Below are 17,265 nucleotides of genomic sequence, written 5' to 3'. Positions count from 1 at the left end.
GTCTACTATGCACAAGAATATAATATAATATATATATAATTATATAAATTATATATAAATTATATATATTTATATATTATGTCGACAAAGAAGAAAACAAGCAAATGTGGCTGGATCCAGCTGGCCATGCGATCGCATGGCCTGGAAGGCAAAAAGCCATGCGATCGCATGGGGCCAAAATCCTGGCCACATCTATAAATAACCAACGAATTCGACGAGTAAAAAAACATATATATATATATATATATATATATATATATATATATATATATATATATATATATATATATCATACTCCTCTGTAATAATAATAAAAAAATATATATATATAATATATAGTATAGGGTAGTTTTATATTAGTTAGTTTGGGTTATGTAAAAGTTATTTTACGGGTTTTAAAGTCGAAATTCTGTCCGTGTAAAGCTACGCGATAAATACTCAATGTAAGTTATGTACTCCTTTTTAAATTAATGTCTCGTAGCTAAGTTATTATTATGCTTATTTAATCCGAAGTAATCATGATGTTGGGCTAATTATTAAAATTGGGTAATTGGGCTTTGTACCATAATTGGGGTTTGGACAAAAGAACGACACTTGTGGAAATTAGACTATGGGCTATTAATGGGCTTTATATTTGTTTAACTAAATGATAGTTTGTTAATTTTAATATAAAGATTTACAATTGGACGTACCTATAAATAACCATTTACACTCGATCAGACACGATGGGCGGGGTATTTATATGTATGAATAATCGTTCATTTAACCGGATACGGGAATGGATTAATAGTCTATGGAATTATTAAAACAGGGGTGAAATTATGTACAAGGACACTTGGCATAATTGTTAATAAAGTATTAAAACCTTGGATTACACGCAGTCGATATCCTGGTGTAATTATTAAACAAAGTAATAAAACCTTGTTACAGTTTAAGTCCCCAATTAGTTGGAATATTTGACTTCGGGTATAAGAATAATTTGACGAGGACACTCGCACTTTATATTTATGACTGATGGACTGTTATGGACAAAAACCAGACGGACATATTAAATAATCCAGGACAAAGGACAATTAACCCATGGGCATAAAACTAAAATCAACGCGTCAAACATCATGATTACGGAAGTTTAAATAAGCATAATTATTTTATTTTATATTTCATCGCACCTTTAATTATTCGTCATTTATATTTTTTTGTTATTTATTTTATTTTGTTAATTAAATTTACTTTATGCTTCGCTTAAAATATAAAATCGACAAACTGGTCATTAAACGGTAAACCCCCCTTTTATATATTATTATATATAATTATATATATTTTGTACAAGTATAATTGTTTAAAAATATAGTGTAAAATAAGTCGTCTCCCTGTGGAACGAACCGGACTTACTAAAAACTATACTACTCTACGATTAGGTACACTGCCTATAGTATTGTAGCAAGGTTTAGGTATACCCATCCGTTAAATTAATAAAACTTGTGTAATATTTCGTCGTATTTTGTAGTAAAATATAATAGTATTTCGTACCCTACTCGCAACACATCAGCAATGAAAGAATAGGAGCGGATACAAGTCTTTTCTTTAACTCGTCGAAACTCTTTTGTCGTTCCTCGGTCCACACAAAATTTCCCCCTTTTCCTCAGCAACTTGGTAAGCGGCAAAGCAATCGTTGAAAAACCTTCAACAAATCTTCGATAATAACCAGCTAGACCAAGAAAACTTCGAACTTCAACAACAGAAGTAGGTCTTGACCAATTTGTAATAGCCTCAATTTTCGCTGGATCCATCATTATACCCTCAGCCGATACAACAAGACCCAAGAAGGCAACCCGTTGCAACCAGAATTCACATTTAGAGAATTTCACAAACAATTTCTTACTTCGAAGGGTTTCAAATACAACACGAAGATGATTCTCATGCTCTTCTTTACTCTTTGAGAATACCAAGATATCATCAATGAATACGATCACAAACTTATCCAAATACTCATGGAACCCACGGTTCATTAGATCCATGAAAACCGCAGGAGCATTAGTTAATCCAAACGGCATCACTAAAAACTCATAGTGCCCATAACGAGTGCGAAAAGCGGTCTTAGGGATATCTTCTTCTTTAACACGGAGCTGATGATACCCAGACCTAAGATCAATCTTAGAAAAATACTTCGAATCTTGCAGCTGATCAACCAAATCATCAATACGTGGAAGCAGATAACTGTTTCGGATAGTAATACGATTTAACTCGCGATAATCAATGCAAAGTCTCATGCTACCATCCTTCTTCTTGACAAATAAAACTGGCGCACCCTAAGGTGACACACTTGGCTGAATAAAACCACAATCTATCAATTCTTGCAATTTCTCCTTGAGTTCTTGCAACTCGAGTGGTGCCATACGATAAGGAGCTTTTGATATCGGTTAGGAACCAGGAATCAAATCAATCGAAAATTCAACTTCACGAACTGGAGGCAAACCCTGCAATTCGTCAGGAAATACACCGGGAAACTCTCGAACAACATCAATATTTTCAAGTGAAGGACTCTCGATAGACAAATTCTGAATTGAAGCTAAATAACCAACACAACCATGTGAAATGAGCCTTTGCGCCTTAAGCGCTGAGATAACCTTGATAGATTTCACAGGAAGATCACCATTAAAGACACAGTCGGGTATAGAATGATTTCCAAACAAAATCCTCTTAGAATAACAATCGATATTCGCGTGATGACGAGATAACCAATCCATGCCAAGAATAATGTCAAAGTCATGCATGGTCATAGGATAGAGATTTGAGGGAAATATACAGTCATTGAATTCCAAACGGCAGTTTTGATACACGCGATCTATAATTTCAATACTACCCATTGGGGTAGAGATCGTAAACGGAGTAGACAACCAAGTTAGAGACACTTTCAAATATTTCGAGCTCTTAACAGACACAATTGAGTGCGTAGAGCCAGAATCAAACAGAATGAAGAGGGCACGATGGTGTACAAATACATGACTAGTAATAGTACCTAATAATATCAAGAATGAATGAACAAATAACTCAAAGGAAATATTTTTAAAATGAATAGGGATTGGAATATACCTGTCGTGTCAGCAGCCTGAGCAGCAGTCATGGCAAAGACGCGTCCACCAGGAGCTGGTGGAGGAACCCTCAGAACAAATCCAGGTCAAGGATTCTTGAAATCCTTAGCTAAGTGACCAACCTCTCCATAAGCAAAACATGAACCCGCACTACGATAACAAACTCTTCCCGGATGATTCTTTTCACAAGTCCCACAAGGTGCATCGGCATTAACATCACCATTTCCCTTACCCCTTTGTTGCCCTTGTGGACGGTACACTTGTAATTGACCACTGTTATTATTATTTGACCCGTTGTCAATCCTTTGCTGATTTCCTCTATTATTCCAATTATTATTACTACGATACCATTGGTTCCCAGATTGTTGACCCTGTTTGGTAGTCGGTGCAGGCACAGATCGTAATGGTTGTGCAATCTTAACCCTCTTGTTTTTACCATCACCATTTTTAGTAGCCAAATACTCGGCTCGCTCCATCTCCAAATTCTGAGCATAATCAGCTGCCTCAGCGACAACAAAACATTTTAGATTAATCATTTTAGAGCGGTAACGCCTATGAACAGCCCATTTGTACTTACGGGCTTGGTCCTCAGCAGACCCAGCAGCAGCCCCAATCAAACCCACAAGCCTCAAAAACCTCTTAGTGAAATCATTAATAGACTCATCATTCCCTTGCTTAATATTCGCATACTCCCGAATCACAGCCTCTTTCTCCGCCTCAGAAAAGTACTGACAGAAAAACAACTCTTTGAAATCAACCCAATCTAATGAATCCACAAAATTGATACCCCCTTTCGCTTGTCTCAAAGCGATCCACCAACGTTGAGCATCCCCTTCTAGTTTATAAACAGCCAATGCACCCAAAACCTCTCTTCACAACCAAGCACTCGGTATATCTTCTCAATGTGAGTGATCCAATTCTTAGCTTTCACGGGGGTACTAGCAGTGCTGAATGACAAAGGACGCTGTTTTTGAAACCGTCCTAGCCAAACATGAATAGCATCTCCCGTTACAGTTTTATCCTCCTTATATTCATCCTCTTCTTCATGCTTAAAAGTCTCACCACCTTGCTTACGCATCACGTCAATAGCTTGAGCCAATATGTTGGGTAACAAATTCGTGATAGTTTGGTTAATCTTATTTTCTACTTCTTCCTCAGATATTCCTTTTCTTTTCGGTGCCATCTACGAACGAGATGAGGATATAACGGTTATGATTAGTACGAAGAATAAAAGAGAATATTCAAAGTGGAATTAGAATAATATAGCGGAAGGAAAATCCTAAACCAAAAGTCTACCCAAATCTCACAAGCCATAATTTAGGACTAAAGTTTCTACAGTAAAGAACCTAAGCTCTGATACCATCTATAAAGACCCTAATCCAAAACTTATAAATAAAGGTAACTTAATAGATAAATGAGCGATATTCTTATTCAAATTCAAACCATAGTCAAAACCAAAGTTGAAAACTTATTCAAAAGTACTATTAAACCAAAAATAAGCTACTAATTCTTGAAGAAAATCTCTAAGGCAAGGTGCTAAGTTCACTCCACTCTACACTCTTCCCTCGTTCCCAATGCCCCCTTGATTACCTGTCGTATAAGAAGGAAAACAAAGAATACGACTGAGCCAAAGCCCAGTGAACGGATATAACAAATAACGGAGTATAGTATGACATGCAAAATTTATATTCAAAACGAACTTATTTTCAAAATAACTTAGTTGCAAAACAAAGCGCGAATATGTATAGATCCACAATACCATATATCATGATGCAAATTTCATAAAATAATTCACTAAGAGTCAAAACAAATATGTAAAAAAGTATCAAAATGAAATCATAGGGTAGCTCCTCCACTAATCATCCATATAGGTGACGTTTCGTATGACACTACGATGAACGTACACCGTCAAAACATAATCCTAGGATCGATCCATACGCCTCCTATCAAAATATAATAATAAAGAGCTCATACCATCACTGGGAAATTAAAAGGAGACGCCGTAGATATAACAAAATACACCGCTATTGTGTTCACATTACCGGTGTCACAATAACGCGCCCGTTGGACCTCCATGGATAGGTTACTCTTAGGCATATTTTATTAAAACGTTTTAACCGACATAGGATTATAAATTCCAAATATTTTCCCAAAAGATTAAAGGAATTTTTTAAAAAAAATATTACTAATAAAGTAGGCTTAAACATTCTACGTTCAAACAATTCTTAAAATATTTTTTATATATAAAAAAATGGTATGTCTTATTATTTAAAAGATCGCGTGTCATCCCCACCATTCGGTCTAACCTTAATCAAGAGTCATGATACATAATATTAATATTTTAGCCCTTCACGAATTATCAACTTAAACGGGACTTAACGGGACATGTAAAGCCACATGGAATGAGGGACACTCGATATGAATCACCGTACCACTCGCCACACTCACACATGTTCTTTACCGGAATGTTTTCGACATTTTTTGGGGCTATTTCGAGGCGATTACGGGCTGTTTTCGGTCTGAAAATAGCAGCTGTTCGGGACAGTTTTTAGGGCCGTTTTTGGTGGGTTTTCGAGACACTGTTTTGACACAATTTCCCAATACCAAATGTTATATTTCTCCAAATTTACACAAGTGATAGCAATATCGTTAGTACATCAAAATAGGGAAATCATAACACAATATATAGACTAACAAATATGACGAATTTTCAAAGAAGCATGTTATACCAATAATTTTCATACGCAATTCGAAACAAAGTTTTGAGAGGAAAGATTTACCGAAGCGATTCTAGAACCACCTAGAATATCCGTACCTTATGTTGGTGAATGATGAAATTCCAAGGACAACAAAAATACCACCGAAAGGATGCGATCACCGAGCCGAATCTAAGGAACACACACGTATGAGCACAAAACGCATTCAAATAGGGAGTATGTAATATCCTTTATTTAATTAGTGTTACTGTAAAATTACTAAGTGTTTATTTCTATCTAAATAGTTTCATGAATTTTATATTAATGATATAGTTATGTAACTATATATTACTAAGACTTCCATTTTCTAAATTATTAGTAACTTACATATTTTAAGACTCAAAATTTCCGCTATTGTAATCGAGAACATGGAATCCAAATATCAGTTTCTATTTCCTTTCAGTATTATACAAAAATATCCACCCTTGTATTATCGTTTCACACCTATATTTTTAGTTCTAGTCATTCACGTTTTATAAAGATTAAATGGGTTAATATTGTTAGTGGCCACATGCCATTAACTCAATTCGCCTCACTCTGTTTGCTAAACCCCAATGCTCATTAGTTATAATATATAAGTACTCCAATTAATATTAAGAAAAAGAACAGAGTCACTACCAAGTAATCTTGTACACTTTAATTCAATCGGATCAAAATTTGATATATTAGTTACATATAGCTTTAAAATATTCCATTACTAACATATAACTAAAATTTGTTTATGACCAATATTCAAAAGATACCCATTATGTATACAAAATCTTAACATCTCATATCTATAATAATCCATGTGATATGTAGCAAATCTAAACTAGTAAGTTGATTAAGAAATCCAATAAACAACTTATACATCAATAATAAAGATGATGGTTAGTGGTTACCTCTAAATTGTGTTCGTGTTAGGACCAAAACTAGACCCGCAATTACTTCGTATTCTTCTTTGAATTTTCACTCTCTATATCTTCTTTTTCTTAATATTATGGATTGTAGTGTATGGCTATCAAGTTGGAGAATTTCATTTGATTTGATTAAACCAAAAGTGTACGTACCAAATGGATGATATATGTGGATACATAACTTAAAGATGACCATCCCTATTCCATCTAATAAATACTGGCCTTTCAAGTTCCATGTAAGTGGCTAGTTTTATTTAATCTTAATTAATCTTTTCTAGCATGATATACAACATCAATTTGGTATAATTTATACTTATGTACCTAACTAACAAGCTATGATGTTATGTTAGTTTATTCACTAATTAACTTATTTAGCACTTATTACTTATGTATCTATCTTATATGTTTAATTTATTTTAGTTTGAGTTATTAAAATTTGTAAGTAACAAACACTAGTTATGAGTTTTTAAATTGTTTTAATTTTATAGGATATTACACCTTAGTTTATAAAATACTTTCTTTTTAAAGATGGGGTATATCACATTGGGGAGACCGTAAGTTACGCCGTGTTTTCTTTAAAGCGATAAATGCGGGGAACCCAAGTGCAATTTTACGCTACGGGTTAAGAACCTATTTTGACACAACATATCCCAACATAGGACTTCGTGCTTTAGAAAGAGCTTCTAACATGCAACATAAAGAAGCATGTTATGCTTACGGGTTAGTGATGTTCGCTTCTCACCAAAGTGAGAAAACGAACATCGGATTACAACTTTTAAATAAAACATTCCCACAAGTGACGGATTCGGTAGTTGGGGTGAGAAACAAGGTTTTTAGATTGTTACGGGGCTGTTGGGCATTACGTAACCCTCGTCCTTTTGACGACGTTACAACATGCTGCCTAGCCAACGGTCACAAAGGTTATCTTCCACATAACCAAGGATGGGAAATAATATTAGTACAACCAGAATGCATGACTTATTTATGGACTTATGAATTACGTGTCTTTATTACCTTTGCTGAACGACTTGCGTATTAACTAGAATTATCTTCAAAACTATCTTGTATCAAAGTTATTGTGTGCTATATTTTATGTTATATGTAAAATAGTGGAATTGTAAGTTTGAAAAATATTTGAATGTGAAATATTATTATAATCAGTTTTTCATATGGAATTGTAGTAGTTGAATTGTATATTAGCTACTAAGTATGAAATTAACGGGTAGGTATTACCCGAATTATATATTATAAAATGCTAATATGAAGAAAAAGCTTTTATAAATGAGTTCATATTATGCTACGAAATACTACTGACTACTCTTAATATTCTGTATGATTAACTCGATTCATTTGGCTATTTTGAAGGAAATGACACCGACTACTCGACACACCATGAATATGAGTGAAGAGGAATTTCGTACCTTTCTTGCTGCAAACATAGCCGCAGTACAGGCTGTGCTACATACCAACAATAACTCTGAATCTAGCAATGTAGCTAACGGCGTAAGAAATCATGTAGGATGCTCCTACAAAGAATTCACTGCATGCAAACCTTTGGAATTTGATGGAACCGAAGGACCGATCGGATTGAACGGTGGACCGAGAAGGTCGAATCGGTGTTTGCCATAAGTAAGTGTACTGAAGAAGACAAAGTAAAGTACGCTACGCATACCTTCACAGGTACTGCATTAACGTGGCGGAACACCTATCTAGAGCAAGTGAGACAAGATTCTGCTTACGCACTACCGTGGTCAGCATTCAAACACCTGATGATTGAGCAGTACCGTCCCAAAAACGAGGTCAATAATCTCAAGGTGGAGCTTAGAGGGTTACAAACACAAGGATTTGATATTACCACGTACGAACGACGATTCACAGAGTTGTGCCTATTGTGTCTGGGAGCGTTCGAAGATGAAGACGAGATGATCGACGCGTTGGTAAAAGGGTTACCACAAAGGATTCAAGAATATGTGAGTTCACACGAGCCCGCCTCCATACAAAAGGCAAGTCGAATGGCTCACAAACTCATAAATCAGATTGAGGGAAGAATTAAAGAGCAGGCGGTCGAAGAAGCCAACACGAAACAACTCAAGAGGAAGTGGGAGGAAAACGGTGACAAGAGTCACCAGTACAACCACAACAATTACAACCACAATCGCAACAACTATCCCAACAACCGCAACATCAATCGCAACAACAACAATCACAATTCCAACAACAACAACAACTACAACAAACGTCCCAACAACAACAATTACAACAATTGTCCCAACAACAATAACAACAACAATAATCAGAAACAACCATGCCAAAGGTGTGAAGAGTACCACCAGAATGAATTCTGCATGACATTTTGCACCAACTGTAAAAGAACTGGCCATGGTGCGAGAAAGTGTGAGGTCTACGGCCCAATGAATAACAGAAACAAAAGAACAAATAATGTCGGACAAGTAATGCCGCCTTTATTTGTTATGGATGTGAAAAACCGGGCAACATTAGGAGTAATTGAACCCAGGGAAAAATAATGGGCAAGGTCGTGGAAGAGTTTTCAATATTAATGCGGCAGAAGCGCAGGAAGACCCGGAGCTTGTTACGGGTACATTTCTTATTGACAATAAATCTGCTTATGTTTTATTTGATTCGGGTGCGGATAGAAGCTATATGAGTAGAGATTTTTGTGCTAAATTAAGTTGTCGATTGAAGCCTTTGGATAATAATTTTTTACTCGAATTAGCAAACGGTAAATTAATTTCAGCAGATAATATATGTCGAAATCGAGAAATTAAACTGGTTAGCGAAACGTTTAAGATTGATTTGATACCAGTAGAGCTAGGGAGTTTTGATGTGATAATTGGAATGGACTGGTTGAAAGAGGTGAAAGCAGAGATCGTTTGTTACAAAAATGCGATTCGCATTATGTACGAAAAAGGAAAACCCTTAATGGTGTACGGAGAAAAGAGCAACGCAAAACTAATTCTTATTAGTAATTTGAAGGCGCAAAAACTAATAAGAAAAGGTTATTATGCCATTCTAGCACACATCGATGAAGTCAAACCTGAAGAAAAGAACATCAATGATGTTCCCGTCGCAAAAGAATTTCCCGATGTATTTCCGAAAGAATTACCGGGACTACCTCCACACCGATTCGTTGAATTTCAAATAGACCTTGTACCAAGAGCTGCACCAATAGCTCGTGATTCATACAGACTCGCACCAAGCGAAATGAAGGAACTCCAAAGCCAATTACAAGAACTTTTAGAGCGTGGTTTCATACGACCAAGAACATCACCATGGGGAGCTCCTATTTTGTTTGTAAAAAAGAAGGATGGTACATTCAGGTTGTGTTTCGACTACCGAGAGTTGAACAAAGTTACCATCAAGAACCGCTACCCACTACCGAGAATTGACGACTCATTTGATCAACTATAAGGCTCGTCGATTTATTCGAAGATTGATTTACGTTCTGGGTATCATCAAATGCGGGTGAAGGAGGATGATATTCTGAAGACTGCTTTCAGAATGCGTTACAGTCATTATGAGTTTATCGTTATGCTGTTTGGTTTAACTAACGCACCAGCTGTGTTCATGGACCTTATGAACTGAGTGTATGGACCATATCTTGACAAGTTTGTCATTGTTTTCATCGATGACATACTTATTTACTCAAAGAATGATCAAGAGCACGAAGAACATTTGAGAAAAGTGCTAGAATTATTGAGTAAGGAACAACTATATGCAAAGTTTTCAAAGTGTGCATTTTGGTTGAAAGAAGTTCAATTCCTCGGACATGTAGTGAACAAAGAAGGTATTCAGGTTGATCCGGCAAAGATTGAAACCATTGTAAACTGGGAAACCCCGAAAACTCCAAAGCACATAGTTAATTTTTAGGACTGGCTGGTTACTACAGAAGGTTCATCCAAGATTTTTCAAAAATAGCAAAACCCTTGACTGAATTAACGCATAAAGGAAAGAAATTTGAATGGAAGGATGAACAGGAGGAAGCATTTCAATTGTTGAAGAAAAAGCTAACTATGGCACCTATATTGTCATTGCCTGAAGGGAATGATAATTTTGTGATATATTGTGATGCCTCAAAGCAAGGTCTCGGTTGTGTATTAATGCAACGAACGAAGGTAATTGCTTATGCGTCTAGACAATTGAAGATTCACAAGCAGAAATATATGACCCATGATTTGGAATTAGGCGCGGTTGTTTTTACATTAAAGACTTGGAGGCACTACTTATATGGGGTCAAAAGTATCATATATACCGACCACAAAAGTCTCCAACATATATTTGATCAGAAACAACTGAACATGACGTAACATAGGTGGATTGAATTGTTGAATGATTACTACTTTGAGATTCGTTACCACCCAGGGAAGGCGAATGTGGTAGCCAACGCTTTGAGTAGAAAGGACAGAGAACCTATACGGGTAAAATCTATGAATATAATTATTCGTACTAACCTTACTACTCAAATAAAGGAGGCACAACAGGGAGTTTTAAAAGAAAGAAAATTGAAGAATGAAATACCCAAAGGATTGGAGAAACATCTAAATATTCGGGAAGACGGAACTCGGTATAGGGCTGAAAGAATTTGGGTACCAAAGTTTGGAGATGTGAGAGAAATGGTACTTAAGGAAGCACATAAAACCAGATACTCAATACATCCTGGAGCGGGAAAGATGTACAAAGATCTCAAGAAATACTTTTGGTGGCTGGGTATGAAAGCTGATATTGCTAAATACGTAGGAGAATGTTTGACGTGTTCTAAGGTCAAAGCTGAACATCAGAAACCATCAGGTCTACTTCAACAACCTGAAATCCCAGAATGGAAATGGGAAAACATTACCATGGATTTCATTATTAAATTGCCAAGGACTGCAAGTGGTTATGATACTATATGGGTAATAGTCGATCGTCTTACCAAGTCAGCACAATTTCTGCCAATGAGAGAAGATGATAAAATGGAAAAGTTAGCACGACTATACTTGAAGGAAGTCGTCTCCAGACATGGAATACAAATCTCCATTATCTCTGATAGGGATGGCAGATTTGTTTCAAGATTCTGGCAGACGTTGCAACAAGCATTGGGGACTCGTCTAGACATGAATACAGCCTATCATCCACAAACTGATGGGCAAAATGAAAGAACGATACAGACCCTTGAAGACATGCTACGAGCATGTGTTATTGATTTTGGAAACAGTTGGGATCAACATCTACCATTAGCAAAATTTTCCTACAACAACAGTTACCATTCGAGTATTGAGATGGCGCCGTTTGAGGCACTTTATGGTAGAAAGTGCAGGTCTTTGATTTGTTGGAGTGAAGTTGGGGATAGACAAATTACGGTTCCAGAAATAATTCAAGAAACTACCGAGAAGATCATCCAAATTCAACAACGGTTGAAAACTGCCCAAAGTTGACAAAAGAGCTACGCGAACATTAAAAGAAAAGATATAGAATTTGAGATTGGAGAGATGGTCATGCCTAAGGTTTCACCTTGGAAAGGTGTTGTTCGATTTGGTAAACGGGGGAAACTAAATCCAAGGTACATTGGACCATTCAAGATTATTGATCGTGTCGGACCAGTAGCTTACCGACTTAAGTTACCACAACAACTTGCGGGCGTACATAATACCTTCCACGTCTCGAATTTGAAGAAATATTTTGCTAAAGAAGATCTCACCATTCCATTAGACGAGATTACAATTAATGAAAAACTACAATTTATTGAAGAACCCATTGAAATAATGAATCGTGAGGTTAAAAGACTCAAGCAAAACAAGATACCAATTGTTAAGGTTCGATGGAATGCCCGTAGAGGACCCGCATTCACCTGGGAGCGTGAAGATCAGATGAAGCTGAAATACCCGCACTTATTTCCAGAAGATGCGTCAACACCTTCAACTGCTTAAAATTTCGGGACGAAATTTATTTAACGGGTAGGTACTGTAGTGACCCGAAATTTTCCATGTTTATATATATTAAATGAAATTGATAATTACATTATTAAATGTTTCCAACATGTTAAGCAATCAAACTTGTTAAGACTTGATTAATTGAAATAGGTTTCATATAGACAATTGACCACCCAAGTTGATCGGCGATTCACGAACGTTACAAACTTGTAAAAACTATATGATGACATATATATGGATATATATATATATATATATATATATATATATATATATATATATATATATATATATATATATATATATATATATATATATATATATATATATATATATATATATATATAGTTAACATGATATTATGATAAGTAAGTATCTCACTAGGTATATTAACAATGAGTTATATACATAAAAATGAGACTATTGAATTAAGAAACTCGAAACGATATATATAACGATTATCGTTATAACAACGTCTTACTAAATACATATGTATCATATTAAGATATTGTTACACTATATTTAACATGATAAAATGATAATTAAATATATCATTAAGTGCGTTAACAATGAACTACATATGTAAAAACAAGATTACTAACTTAAGAATTTCGAAACAAGACATATATGTAACGATTATCGTTGTAACAACATTTTAATCTATATATATCATATTAAGATATATTCATACATCATAATATCATGATAATGTGATAATTTAACATCTCATTAGATATAATAAACAATCGGTTAACAACATTAAATGAGATCGTTAACTTAAAGCTTTCAAAAACAACACTAACATGTAACGACTAACGATGACTTAACGACTCAGTTAAAATGTATATACATGTAGTGTATTAAGATATATTCTTACACTTTTGAAAGACTTCAAGACACATATCAAAGTACTTCTACTTAACAAAAATGCTTACAATTACATCCTCATTCATTTTCATCAACAATTCTACTCGTATGCACCCGTATTCGTACTCGTACAATACACAACTTCTAGATGTATTTACTATTGGTATATACACTTCAATGATCAGCTTTTATCAGCCCTTGTGAGTCACCTAAACATGTGGGAACCATCATTTGGCAACTAGCATGAAATATCTCACAAAATTACAAAAATATTATAAATCATTCATGAATTATTTACAAAAAAACAAACTTACACATCCTTTATATCTAATCCATATACCAACGACCAAAAACACCTACAAAACACTTTCATTCTTCAATTTTATTCATCTAATTGATCTCTCTCAAGTTCTATCTTCAAGTTCTAAGTGTTCTTCATAAATTCTATAAGTTCTAGTTTCATAAAATCAAGAATACTTTCAAGTTTGCAAGTCTACTTCCAAGCTTTCTAATCCATTCCAAGAAATAATTTAGGATCAAGAAACCTTTGTTATTTATAGTAGGTTATCTCTCTAATTCAAGGTAATAGTCATATTCAAACTTTGATTCAATTTCTATAACTATAACAATCTTATTTCGAGTGATAATCTTACTTGAACTTGTTTTCGTGTCATGATTCTACTTCAAGAAATTTCAAGCCATCCAATAATCCTTTGAATCTAGATCATTTCTTGTCACTTCTAGTAGGTTTACCTACTAAACTTTAGGTAGTAGTGGTGTTCATAACATCATTCGATTCATATATATAAAACTATCTTATTCGAAGATTATAACATGTAATCACTAGAACATAGTTTAGTTAATTCTAAACTTGTTCGCAAACAAAGTTAATCCTTCTAACTTAACTTTTAAAATCAACTAAACACATGTTATATATCTATATGATATGCTAACTTAATGATTTAAAACCTGTAAACACGAAGAACACCGTAAAACCGGACATACGCCGTCGTAGTAACACCGCTGGCTGTTTTGGGTTAGATAATTAAAAACTACGATAAAATTTGATTTAAAAGTTATCCTTCTTGGAAAATGATTTTTCTTATGAACATGAAACTATATCTAAAAATCATGGTTAAACTCAAAGTGGAAGTATGTTTTTCAAAATGGTCATCAAGACGTCGTTCTTTCGACTGAAATGACTACCTCTTACAAAAATGACTTGTAACCTGTATTTTTGACTATAAACTTATACTTTTTATGTTTAGTTTCATAAATTTCAGTTCATTATGAAACCATAGCAACTTGAATCACTCAAAACGAATTTAAAGCGAAGAATTTATGGGTAAAACAAAATTGGATATTTTTGCTTGTTGTAGCTGCGTGAAATTTGTAACAAATCTATTCTAACCATAACTTAACTAACTTATATTGTATTATACATGTACTCTAACATATTATGTAACCTTGATAGACCATAGACACGTATATAATGTTTTGACATATCATATCGACCCATCTATATATATTATTTGGAACAACCATAGACACTCTATATGCAGTAATGCTCGAGTTAGCTATACAGTGTTGAGGTTGATTCCAAAATAATATATATACTTTGAGTTGTGATCTAGCCTGAGACTTGTATACACTGGGTCGTGGATTGATTCGAGATAATATATATTGATTTATTTCTGTACATCTAACTGTGGACAACTAGTTGTAGATTACTAACGTTGGACCGCTAACTTAATAAACTTAAATCATTAAAATGTAATAAAAATGTTGTGAATATATTTCCATCATACTTTGATATATATGTATATATTTGTTATAGGTTCGTGAATCGATCCGTGGCCAATTCTTAAATTCCGACGAAGTAAAAATCTGTGAAAGTGAGTTATAGTCTCATTTTTAAAATCTAATATTTTTGGGATGAGAATACATGCAGTTTTGTAAATGTTTTACAAAATAGACACATGTATGCGAAACTACATTTTATGGTTGGATTATTAAACCGAATATCGCCCTTCAAGTTTGGTAACCTAAGAATTAGAGAAATGGCCCCTAATTGACGCGAATCCTAAAGATAGATCTATTGGGCCTAACAACCCCCATTCAGGTTATGGATGGCTTTAGTACTTCGAGATTATTATACAGACGAGAGGTTATGTTTAGGAATATTCTATGCATTAAGTTAATGTCGGTTACCAGGTGTTCAACATATGAATGATTTTTATCTCTATGCAGTTTCCGAAATGCCTGATTTGAGATGTGTTTATAAAAATGAAATCTTGTGGTCCATTATTATGATTGATAAATATATAGGTTAAACCTATAACTCACCAACATTTTTGTTGACGTTTTAAGCATGTTTATTCTCAGGTGATTGTTAAGAGCTTCCGCTGTTGCATACTAAATTAAGGACAAGATTTGGAGTCCATGATTGTATGATATTGTCTAAAAACTGCATTCGAAAGTTTACTTTGTTGTAACATAATATTTATTGTAAACCATTATGTAATGGTCGGGTGTAAGCGTGGTATTTTAGATTATCATTACTTGATAATCTAGGTTATATCCTTTAAACCTTTGTCGATAAAATAAAGGTAATGGTTTGTTTTAAAAACGAATGCAGTCTTTGAAAAACGTCTCATATAGAGGTCAAAACCTCGCAACGAAATCAATTAATATGAAACGTTTATAATCAATATGAACGGGACATTTCACGGGATTGGTGTTAACAAGCCCAAATGGTGAAGAACATACATATGGGTTGCGTTTTAATTTTGATGTAACAAATAACGAGGCTGAATATGAAGCACTGCTTGCGGGATTAAATGTGGCGCGAAAAATGAATATTTCACATTTACACGCATATGTGGATTCGCAGTTAGTGGCAAATCAATTTAATGGCTCATTTGAAGCCCATGAGTTGTCCATGCAGAAATATTTGAAGCTTCTGCAGGAAGCTGCGAAAAGATTTGAATTTTTTGAATTATCACAACCATCAAGAAGTCAAAACAAAAAGGCGGATGCGTTAAGTAAGCTTGCTGCATTGACTTTTTTATATTTCCAAAAGCAAGTTTGGGTAGAAGAACTTCCCCATAAGTCCATTGATGGAAGTCTGATTGTTGCGACTATAGAAGAAGTTCAACCGAATTGGATGGATCCTATAATACACCATTTGCACAATAATACACTACTAGAGGATAAGAAAGAAGCTCGATTAGTGCGAGAAAGATCACCTATGTATGTGATTGAAAATGATATATTATATGGCAAGTCTTATCTAGGACCATTAATGCGGTGTGTAGGACCCGCAAAGGTTGCAACAACTATTGAGGAGGTGCATAGTGGATCTTGTGCTCTTCATTCAGGCTACAAAACTGTTGCAGCAAAAATAATGCGAATGGGTTACTTTTGGCCTACCCTGTACTGTGATGTTGCGTAAATAGTTAAAAGATGTAAAAGTTGTCAAAGACATGTGTCGCAGAATAGGAAGCCAAGGCACGACATGATACCAATAAATTCACAATGGCCGTTCTATAAATGGGCCATTGATATTGTGGGACCATTTCCCCCAGGGGCGAGGAATGTAAAGTTTCTGATTGTCGCAATTGATTATTTTACTAAATGGGTAGAAGCTAAAGCTTTACGCACAATAACTGGAGTACAAGTGCGGAATTTAGTCTGGGAATACATTGTTTGCAGGTTTGGCATCCCG

General features: G+C 34.8%; 2 protein-coding genes across 2 annotated transcripts; one reads left to right on the top strand and one right to left on the bottom strand.

Moving 5' to 3' along the window:
- Positions 1–2,420: 2,420 nt before the first annotated feature.
- On the bottom strand, positions 2,421–3,124 carry LOC139868125 (uncharacterized). Its single transcript, XM_071856461.1, has 2 exons — positions 3,094–3,124; positions 2,421–3,019 (listed from the first exon to the last, which is right to left on the bottom strand). Exons 1-2 carry the CDS (start codon positions 3,122–3,124, stop codon positions 2,421–2,423), a joined length of 630 nt encoding a protein of 209 aa, XP_071712562.1.
- Positions 3,125–16,392: 13,268 nt separating this feature from the next.
- LOC139868124 (uncharacterized) lies at positions 16,393–16,992 on the top strand. The gene has a single exon (XM_071856460.1). The coding sequence runs from the start codon at positions 16,393–16,395 to the stop codon at positions 16,990–16,992; it is 600 nt and encodes a 199-aa protein (XP_071712561.1).
- The last annotated feature ends 273 nt before the right edge of the window (positions 16,993–17,265 follow it).

Source organism: Rutidosis leptorrhynchoides, chromosome 9 (assembly GCF_046630445.1).
Source record: "Rutidosis leptorrhynchoides isolate AG116_Rl617_1_P2 chromosome 9, CSIRO_AGI_Rlap_v1, whole genome shotgun sequence".
In the NCBI taxonomy this organism is placed as follows: Eukaryota; Viridiplantae; Streptophyta; class Magnoliopsida; order Asterales; family Asteraceae; genus Rutidosis; species Rutidosis leptorrhynchoides.
This window is presented reverse-complemented; position numbering and strand designations above follow the sequence as displayed.